Consider the following 10,626-nt stretch of genomic DNA (forward strand, 5'->3'; position numbering starts at 1 on the left):
ATTACCAGGGAGCTGTATTGGAAATGGAGCAGCCGGGACACAAACTGACACCCTTATGGGATGCAGACATCACAGGTGGCGACTTTTCCTGATATGCCAAAACACTGGCCTCTGTTTTTTTTTAATTTTATTTATTTTTTATTTAGTAAATATACATTTTCCAAGTACCTTTCTCTGAAGGGAGGAGAGAACTTCCACTTTGACTATGACCCTGTCGGAATAGGATCGAAGTCGGCGAACTCAAAAGGCTTCCATAGCCTTGGCAACTAACTCATGACTAGAGCCTAGGGAGATTACTGATGCCATAAACAAGAGTGTCAAATTGTTAAATCAACAACAGGAGTCACTGTGTACTTACTTCTCATGTGGGATCTGTCCTTAATGTGTTGTCCAATGTGAAGTAATGCTATAACTAGTACTGAAACAGTATTTTACACTTTGTGTTTCTGTGTGGGTGCAAACTGATGAAACCTTTACTTAATATATACTGAATTGATCTTCTGTATATAAAGATAATTGAAAGTGAATCTTGATGTGAATGGAATGGGAGAGGGAGCGGGAGATGGGAGGGAAATTATGGGGGGGAGCCATTGTAAACAAATTTATTTTTGCATTTCTGTCACTTGCAACAGATAATATCCTGCTAAGATAGTTGTGATAAGTAGGGTCCCTCATTAATTAGGTAGCCTAATATAAAAATCACCTTAGTATGGGTCCTGGAACATAATCAGAATTCAGCAGATGACAGGTGTCTTCCCTTCACAGTCATTCTTTAGTTTGATCAAACAATGTGTGTGCGCACCCATGGTGAATATGCATGTTCACACACACACACACACACACACACACACACAGAATTTTTCTCTTTTCCAGAGGAGAAGAAACAATTTTTATAAAAAAATTGGAAACTAGCAATTAGATGACAAGCAATTTTATTTTGCAAAACAATCACTATACAGCAACAAATACATTTGCAAATTTGATTGAAAAACATGAACTAACTACAACCAGCCATTGAAGAAATGCCTTTCTATGGTAACAGGCTCTAGAATTATCAGAAGAAAGAAACCCCCCACAGATTTGTAGCGGCACGTTGGAACCTTGGAATCCCAGCATACAGAGTATACTTTTTGTTGATTTTTTTCTTTTTGCTAAAGTTGAAGTGGACTTTTATAATTGATATTTTTGAATTTGAAAACTGTCTTTTTTCTGCAGAGGGACTTGGCCATAACCTAAATACCCAGGCTAAAAATTCTAGATGTTAAAAAAGAAAACATCAGTGCTGATTTTAAAGCATCAGTTTTTGAAGGAATGTCTAGAATTTGCCTTCTATTTTGTCTTTGCTGTTTGAACCATGAATAAGAAACTTTTTATGGCATGAATAATAGGAGAAAAACTATAATAGCAGCTATGTCAGAATGAACCATGTTGAGATTATTTCTCAACATGTACTAACATGATGTTACATTTTGACTAATGGTCCCATTCCTGCTGTATTACAGTATGAGTATGTGGAGAAGACCAGCAATGAACAATACATTCTTTCATTTAATGGCTTTTGAACTTGAACCTTCTTCAGCCATATCCAGCAGATATGACACAGGTGTCTTGCTTGTGGGTGGGACTTCAGCCCATTACCCTGCTGCAACTCAGCAGGTAAGTCCAGAGAGAGTTTGTTCCTAAATGAACATGGCCTTTGAAACTCATCATAAACTCGGATCTTCCCTGCTTTGTTGCGAGGTTTCCAATTTTCAGTTGCAGGTGACCCAGAGAGCGTGAGTTCATTGAAGGTGGCCTTTAACTCTTCACAGCTCTGGACTATTCATGTATTCTTAAACAGGTTCTCAAAGGCTAGCACCAGAGAGAAACTGGCATGAGTAGATCTAGAAATGGAACTATGAAGTTTTCATTTCTAGATCAGCGTATGTGTGTCCCCACAAGAGTGGTGTTCAAAAAGCTTATTTTGTGTCGTTATCTTGAGAGTAAAGGCAAGACGGGTTTCCCTCCCATCCCGACAAGAAGACATGTAGCCTGTGTTTCTCTCTTACTGGTACAAATGATCAGTTACCTTCTGTGAACTTTATAAAGAGTTGCATTTCCATACAAAGCAAAGGTTATTTACTAATTATACTTTTGGTTAGAAACAAAAAATTGTCTTAATATGAAATATTTTAACCTTGTGCCTTATATATTCTGTCTTCTGGACATGTAAGAAACTGAATATACTCTATAGACCATGTTGACATCACCTTAACTTTTATAAAAAATTTAAACTAGGGTGAAAAAAAATACTTGTTCCACAGGTTAACACTGTTATAGCCAGCTGTTAACGTCTTTTCTCTAGACAACTTTCATTACTAACTAACCCTATTAAAACATGTAAGAAAATACCATAAGTCTCCACACAACTATTCCTTCTCCTATTTTCTGGTGCATTTTAAGGGAAGTTGATGAATCAATTGCCCAGATTGGTCAACTTAAACTTCATAGCATTTATTAGGCAGAAAACAGAAACATTCATACTCCCATTCAGTAGTTTCTAATTTTTTTTTCAAGAATAAATATTTTAAGACATGTTTGCCATGTAAATCTCTTAGTTGAGAAAGAATGGTGTGCGTTTGCTCCTAGGGTTTCTCTTGTGGCAGTCACGTTGGTTTGGTTGTGAAATCCAATTGGTCATAAAATGGCACCTGTGTCTGTCTTTGCAACCCCAGACTTTTGTCCTGGAATCAGTTAATACTTTGTTGCCTTGGTCCATGCTCATCATTTCTAACTTTATTTTTAGGAAATGATTTAGCTCAAAGAGATGAAGCACCCAGAATATTATTTGCCTTTAACTGTTCAGATCCAGCCTACCAGCCCTGAGCAAGAAAAAGAATAATCAAATACTCTGAAGTGTCTGTTCAGTTTGGTAGCTCTTTGCCTTACTCAGGCCTTTGATGATTTCATTACTTATTTGGAAGTCTAAGATGAATCATTGTGAGAGGAGTTAGTTGATTTGTGATTCTAGTCAGTATATAAAGTCAGAACAATATTATCTACTGATAAATCATACAAAATCAGAGTGTAATGTTGGAGCCCTAGAAAAAACTGACGTAGATATCTGTGTCTCAATTGTTCTGCAGCTATAGTTTCCCAAATATCGTGTTTTCTCTTTCTGGTCAAAGGATTCTTATTTTGGATAAGGAAGTCAAACACCTTCTATTGGAGAATTTAATAATCAGATATTATTTGAAATAATTGGAAATATGTCCCAAACTATCACTATTAATATCAACTTTAGCAAATGGAAAAAAGAAAGAAATCTTGAAACTCAGTTTCATGAATCTGAATAAAATCCAAACTACTCCTTGATGAAAAATGAGATAAATCAATAATCTTAAACCAACAATCTGTAAACCCTTTTATGTATAACTGGACCCACCCCCACAAACTCCATGTTGGTGAAAGCAAAGAAAAATATTTTTCCTAGTATTACGGGAGAGACTTGTATCTGGCACTAAAACAGGGTTACAGCTTTGAGTTGTTACAGAAAGCAACTTCATGCTAAAACTTTTTTTCTTTTTTAATGTGTTTTTTAAATAGAGAGAGAACCCTGCTAACATCTACTTTCACATATCTAAAATTGTAACACCAAAGGGTGCAGGTGACACAGATACTGTGAATAAAGAGTGTAATATTCAAGTATATGAGGAAGTATCACAAATGGCCACAGAGAAATATATATATATATTTATATCTATAATACTGTATCAAACAGATGGAAGGGGGTTTTGGAACTGGTAGTGTGGACACAAATCTAGCCGATCAACTGACATTCTAATCAGACACAAGTCCATCCTAATGGACGTGTCTCATTCCTAAGAGATGCACTTTTACTCCACTTCCTCAACCATAGCTCAAATGCTTTGTAGCTATTTTTTTAATTAGTTAAATAATTTATTGGATCAACATACTCTGATATAATAATCCAGGTCCCAAATGTTAATAACTTAATTGAATCTTTCTTCCCATTTATACAAAATAACACCTTAAAAAACTTATTTCTTACATGCTCTTCCCTTCTGGCAGTCTGACTCCCTTATTTAATTTAACCTGTATTAAGTTACAATGGGCAGATTTTATCTTTTCACTCAGAAACAGAAGAGTAAAATGAGCAGCTTGCATTTTAACAAGGCCTTTCAGAATGTAGTGGATAGCCTTCAGGCACATGAAAGGTAAAAATGCAATTTTTAAATTAATACTCCATGCAAAACAGAGCAGAGCGAAAATAATTGTCCAATTGTACCCATATAAAGCCAGTGTCTTCCTGTTGCAGATGGAAATCAGGTCAAATTCTGCATATACTATTCCTTTTTTTATATAAAATTGTAACAATTACTACAATTTGGGGATGAGATTATTTATTTATGGTTTGTAAAGAATGACTATAACACCTGCTCAGAGCCCACTCCTGCCAAGAGCTCATGCCTAAATATTATTACTTCAATGCTAAATGAGAAATATTCACAAGCCCTGCTTAGCGAGTGCAGCAGTGACATCCTCAGCCAAAGTGGCAAGCTGAGGGGATTCTAGCAGGTTGATGCTTCCGGAGGAGGAGACGTTGCTGAGTCGCCGGGGGGATGCCACACTGGATCTGCTTGGAGATTGTGTAATGATCTCAGCCCCATGGTCCACACGGGCCTTAGCGTGCTCTCTGAAGTTCAACTTTTGGCTGTCAATCTGTTTAAAACAAGCATCAGTTCTCATTAACAGAAAAATAGTAACTGGCTTCTTAACTCTTTCTTCATAACCCAGAGATGATATTAATGTGACTCCTGTGAAACTCTGTGCCCAAGTCTTCAATCTGGAATCCATTTTGATAAAGAGTATTTCAGAATAATGATGACAATAATAATTAATAAAAACAAGGTTGGGTCAAGACTGTTTCTTACCTTGACATTGCCACCTCCAGGAACATGGTGAGCATTATCAAGTGAACCGACTTTAGCTTGGGCCTTCTCTTTGAAATCCAGTTTTACACTTTCGATTTTCACACGTCCACCACCTTTGAATTGGAAAAGGATTTTAAATGCTCTGCTGAAAGTAACTGTATTTGAGGCGACTATTTCCCCAAAATGGCTGTTTTGTAGATAGATCATTGCAAGCCACAAACTTACTAACTCTTCTATCCCTGTGATCACGGATGTAAAAGAAATCTTTTCTAATTTCTAGTCCATTTCACTTCCTGGTACAATCCCAGACAATGACACACTTTTTATTACACCATGTGGATTACTTCACATATTAATACTTTCCTCTTTTATCCATTTCTGCTTAATCTAAGAAATCAGTGGGAGTTTTCTTATTGCTATAACAGAAACTCCAAAAATAACGGAATGAAAATAGCCTGTTGTATCCTTTCTAAAACCTGACACATTTAGTCTCTTATTTCCAGGGTAGTAAATTCACTTGAAATAAAACTCTTCTTTCTGCTTTTTCATTTGGTAACAGGTCACTTAGCAAATAAGTTTTAGGCTAGAATGGTGCACATATGGTTAATATATTCATTTATGAATTTTCAGCATTGGCAGCTTCATTGATGAAATGAGTCAGGAGTTAGGTTGTTTATAACTAGTAAGTTTTAAGAACTCCTCATTCATATTAATACATGGAGCAATAGGAACAGGATCTTAGAAAGCCCTTTCTTTTATAGATGTCATGGAACCATTCTGACACTGACACTGATCTGATGATGGTGAGACAGAGTTTTGACCATGCCATTTCCCCTAATGATAACTAGGCTGAAAGATAGGATTTACTGACTATGAGAGTCCCACGTTCTACCCTTAAGTGTGATCTTACCCTGTCTCTGCATGTCTTTCTCAGGCTTTCAAATATAGCGGGTTATTTTACACTGGGCAGGTATTTGCTGTCTTAGACTGTTTTATAATAATTATCTTATAAAATATTCAGGCACCTATGTTAACCCCAATTGCCTAGCCAAAGGTTTCCTGAACTTATATAGATTAATTGGATAACACTTAGAAACATTCATTCTTCTCTTGAAAGCTTAGAAAGCAATAATGCTACTTAACTCATGTCTAAATGAAATGTTGTTATCTTTCCCTCAAAATCTGCACCATTTCATGGAGTGTGCTTCTTCTTACATTTTACTTGTCTACATAGGTGTTATTTGTTCGTTATGATGGGAGTAGCATGATTCACAGTGACTCATAAGAAACATACTTATCCAATTTGTGGGCTGGAGGGCATGAGGCTTTCAACTAGATAAAGTCAAGAGTCTGGGACCCTGTTTCTGTATTTTTTTCTATTGTAGTTTCTGAGAGAAATTGATCTATTAAGCTTCCTTTTTCTGATTATATTTTGTGTCAATAGAGTCTTGCTAAATTTTCGTTTAGCTGTCTTTTGAGAAGGAAAAAACAATGGGTTGTTAACCAAAAACATCCATGGGATAGGAATCTTGAGTAGACCTCTTTTGAGGTCTCATTAGAAAGTCTTGTGCAACTGTTAGAGAAACCCATTTGCTTTTGATGAATTCAGGCACCCACCAGGAGCAGTAGCTATGAATGATGATATCTTTATTAAATAGTTTCAGAAGTGAATTTGTAAAGAGCAGATAATATCTTACAGGTACTGAATTATTTTTGTTTCTCTTTTGATATTCCATATTCCAAAATAACTGTGAAGAAATTGGTAGGAGTCATGGCAATAGTCTTTTCTGACTACCAAGTCACATACAGAATATTTCCTGATCTATGCAAGATTTTTCTTTTTCTTTTCTTTCTTTCTTTCTTTTTTTTTTTTTTTTTTTTTTTTTGGACAGGCAGAGTGGACAGTGAGAGAGAGAAAGACAGAGAGAAAGGTCTTCCTTTGCCTTTGGTTCACCCTCCAATGGCCGCCACGGCTGGCGCGCTGCTGCCGGCGCATGGCGCTGATCCGATGGCAGGAGCCAGGTACTTATCCTGGTCTCCCATGGGATGCAGGGCCCAAGCACTTGGGCCATCCTCCACTGCACTCCCGGGCCACAGCAGAGAGCTGGCCTGGAAGAGGGGCAACTGGGACAGAATCTGGCGCCCTGACTGGGACTAGAACCCGGTGTGCTGGCACCGCTAGGGGGAGGATTAGCCTATTGAGCTGCGGCGCCGGCTGCAAGATTTTTCTATACATCCAGTCCCCTGATGAATTTGACTACCTGCATTCTTAATGTCTGTAATCAAGGAATCCAGAGTTTTCTTTTGAATTCTGCTAGAAAATAGGGGGTATTATCAAATCTACGTGTACACAGTTAATGTGGCAGTACAAAATTAATTGTCTGTTGGCTTCAGCAACAGACAGGCGAGTCATGAAGATAAAGCTTTAAGGGACCATGTTCCTACTGTCCCATGAAAAACAGAGGGGCTAATTCCATGGAAGCAAATCTGAAATTCATAATGGAGATTATAAATATGTAGTTTCTAACTCCTTGACTTGCTTTATGAACACCTTTTTACAAAATGAGTTCTAGTTTCTAGACCATTCCAGAGCATTCATCAATTTTGAAAGTTATATTGTCTTTGTTTTTCAGATAATAAATTCTTAAAAATCTCCTCATGGCCACAAATCTCATTAAGTTCACATGTTATTATATTTTTTTTTTTACCATTTGAGATAATGATTAATGGAAAATCTATTACCTAATTTTTATGTTAAGATGTCAGGCACAGATGGTTAAATATAATTGCTTCCCTTTTGTCCTTCCAGGATTCAATGGGGTATAGAAATTGTGCCAAAATATTCTCAAGAAAATTAAAAAATTTAAAATTATCTATTATTATATATGCATGGCACTAGAATCAGAAAAATATATAATTCATGATATTAAGAAAAAACTACTCATAATGTTAGAGTCACATTTTAAAAGGAGAAGCTCCCTTATGTCCCCTGGCAAATGTGAGTATAAGTTCTATTTCAAAACATTAGTCCAATGACACATTCTAGAAAACCAAAAGGTGAACATGGTCAAATAATTTGGAAAAGCATTATATTCTGCTAAGGATTCATAATGATTGCCTTCGTAATAAAGGATCTGAGATATCATCAGATAAATAAATTTTTTCAGCTTTACTAACCACAAGCCTGTTTTTTAAATAATGCAGAAAAATAATTTCATGAAAAATGTTTGGTTAGTGCTTGCACTCAATGCTATGTATGAATACATGGCACAATGCATTTTACAGACCAAGAGTGTCAATATTATGAAGATAAATGCATTTTACACATTTTAAAATTTTAACCTAGTCTGTGACATATGGTCAATTCATATTAATTGGGTTCATGTGTCTCAAATGAAGATGCCTTGAAATTTTTAACTTTAGTTTTCATTAATAAAAGCATGAAGTATCAGGATGTTGGAGCAAATCTGCTTGTCAGTTTCTAAGGTTCTGTTAAATATTTCTCAAACTACTAAAAATTGTTTATTTACCTGGCCTGTGGCGGATGTTCTTCAGAGAGCCACACTTCGATGTAACGTGGCTTAGGTCAATCTTCTTGGTAACAATTTGTACCTTTGTGAACCATATAAAACATACTTAAAATAGTATAGGCATGTTCATTTTCAAAATCTATAAATATACCCAAACTAACCACATGAAATAACATATCCAGAAATTCAAACTGAGGCACAAACACACACGCACACACATGAAAGCATAATTTTCCATATATTCTCCCACACATTTAGAGTAGAAAGACCCAAGTGAAAGAAAATCCTGGAACAGAAGATTTTATTAGTAGAAAACAGATCATGCCTCAAGTGGATAGAAACTTTTGTATTAATAAGAAAAGCTTTCACTCAAAGTACTAAGCAACGCCATGTTAAACCTTTCCATATGCAGAGACAAGAGAAGAGATTAATGTGTGGTGTAAGTCCATAGGCGGGGCAACAGTGAAGAGGAAACCGCATGAGTGTAGATATCCACCCCATGAGTCTAGCATCCTTGGAGGAGCCCAGCAGACATAGCTATGGGCTGCCCACACAGTGATACTTTCATAATCCATGGAGTGACTTTGCTTTATCAGGTAACTACTCCTTGTAACTAACTCCTTGTTGGGGCACTTGTTTGTTCCTCTCTTCACTGCTTGACTCCATTTCAGCCCAGTTGAGGAGCAAATAGGTAGCCAAGAGTTAGAAAGGTGAAGATTCTGGATTTGATATCTTATAAATTACTTGAATCACAAATCATCATAATCTAAAGTTTAGGTGACAGGATCATTTGTATAGGGTCATCCTGATTCACCTTCTAAAAAGTATTATTTTATGAAGAACCATGCTTTGTTTAGCTTGAGTTGGTCTGGCCACTTCAAGTCTGCCTCCCTCACCCTTATGAAATAGGCATTGATCTTACCCTTCCTCCCCTAGGATATTATTTCCACCAAATGAAAGAGGCAGGAAAAATCTCATTACACAAAGTGTATACTGGGATTTGAATCCTTTCACTTTGAATTATGCTTCACCAGTTCTGTATTATTCTAAATGATATCCTAACTTTCATGAATAATGAACCACTGAAGATTGACATTACTATACCTTAGGCTTTTTCAAGTATATTAGTCTTTGCCTCAAGGGTAGCTTAAGTAGAGCTAGAAAAGTGTGTGCCCAGCTGACATTTTGCAGGAGAGTAGAAACAGCATGAGAAAATACCTTGAGACAAAAATCCAGCAAACAAATTCGGCAAGTAAAGTGGGTTTGCCATCCTCCAGGAGACCATGGTGCAACCTATTGTGATTTTCTTTCCCAACTCAAAGCAAGAAATTTATTGATAATCTCACAGGAAAGGATGCGAAACCCATTACTAAGAATACAAGGATGACAAGCTACCGCATCAGGAGGACATGTGGAACAGCAGAGAGAAGGGAAGAGTGTGTTGCAAGGCTGCAGGAAAGGAGACAGAGTGCTGGCTGTGCAGGAAGCTCCATACAGACAGCTTTCTAAAGGAAGCTCCTACTTACATTTCCGCCCCCTGCAGAATGTTTGATGTTATCCTTGGAACCACATCTGGACTGAACTTTGCTAAAATCGATCTTCTGGTTTAAAATTCTAACCTAAAAGGAATTGGAGGTAACTTCACCGTGCATTTTTTCTTTATAGATGCTGAATATAGAGAGCTAGAATGGATAACACAAAACAGACCAGGGACTTCCTTCCATCTAAGTATTTCTCTGCAAAAAAAACTAACAGAGGAACTGCAGAGCAGTTCTTTCATGTAACTGGTGGGTCCTTCTTATCCTGCACCCTCAAGGTCCAAATTCTAGCCTTAGGTTTCCCAGCTGTACCCAGGTGCAATCTGGAAACAATTAGAGGGACAGAAAAATAAAACCCAGACCAGCTGTGATGGGGAGGCTACTGATATTGTAGGCAATATTGAGGCCACTCTGGAATTTTCATTAGTATAGTTCTGGCTTAGCTCGGGATCCTGAAGGAAATACAGGTTCTTTCTCCCATTCCTCACACTGTCAACCATCACAATTATTAATCCCTTCATATGCTTGGCTGTTCTATTTGTCTGCAAAGCACAAGTGAATATCTCGGGCCGGTATCCCCATCTATCTAGAAGAACTCCTAGTTTCTCAGTAGGATCAATAGAG

General features: G+C 37.0%; 1 protein-coding gene across 41 annotated transcripts in view; it reads right to left on the minus strand.

Moving 5' to 3' along the window:
• Positions 1-915: 915 nt before the first annotated feature.
• MAP2 (microtubule associated protein 2) overlaps positions 916-10,626 on the minus strand; it is a 308,431-nt gene continuing 298,720 nt past the window's right edge. For 26 of the 41 annotated variants that reach the window (XM_051849208.2, XM_008259080.4, XM_008259079.4 and 23 more), the window contains 4 exons: positions 9,991-10,083; positions 8,465-8,546; positions 4,935-5,047; positions 916-4,722 (listed from right to left, as the gene is read on the minus strand). In XM_051849208.2, coding sequence (XP_051705168.1) covers positions 4,507-4,722; positions 4,935-5,047; positions 8,465-8,546; positions 9,991-10,083 — 504 coding nt within the window. In that variant the 3' untranslated portion in view covers positions 916-4,506. The remainder of the gene's footprint in view (positions 4,723-4,934; positions 5,048-8,464; positions 8,547-9,990; positions 10,084-10,626) is intronic. The other 15 variants (XM_051849211.2, XM_008259081.4, XM_051849209.2 and 12 more) reach the window with 1 other exon arrangement.

The sequence above is a fragment of the Oryctolagus cuniculus genome, chromosome 3 (assembly GCF_964237555.1).
Source record: "Oryctolagus cuniculus chromosome 3, mOryCun1.1, whole genome shotgun sequence".
NCBI lineage: Eukaryota > Metazoa > Chordata > Mammalia > Lagomorpha > Leporidae > Oryctolagus > Oryctolagus cuniculus.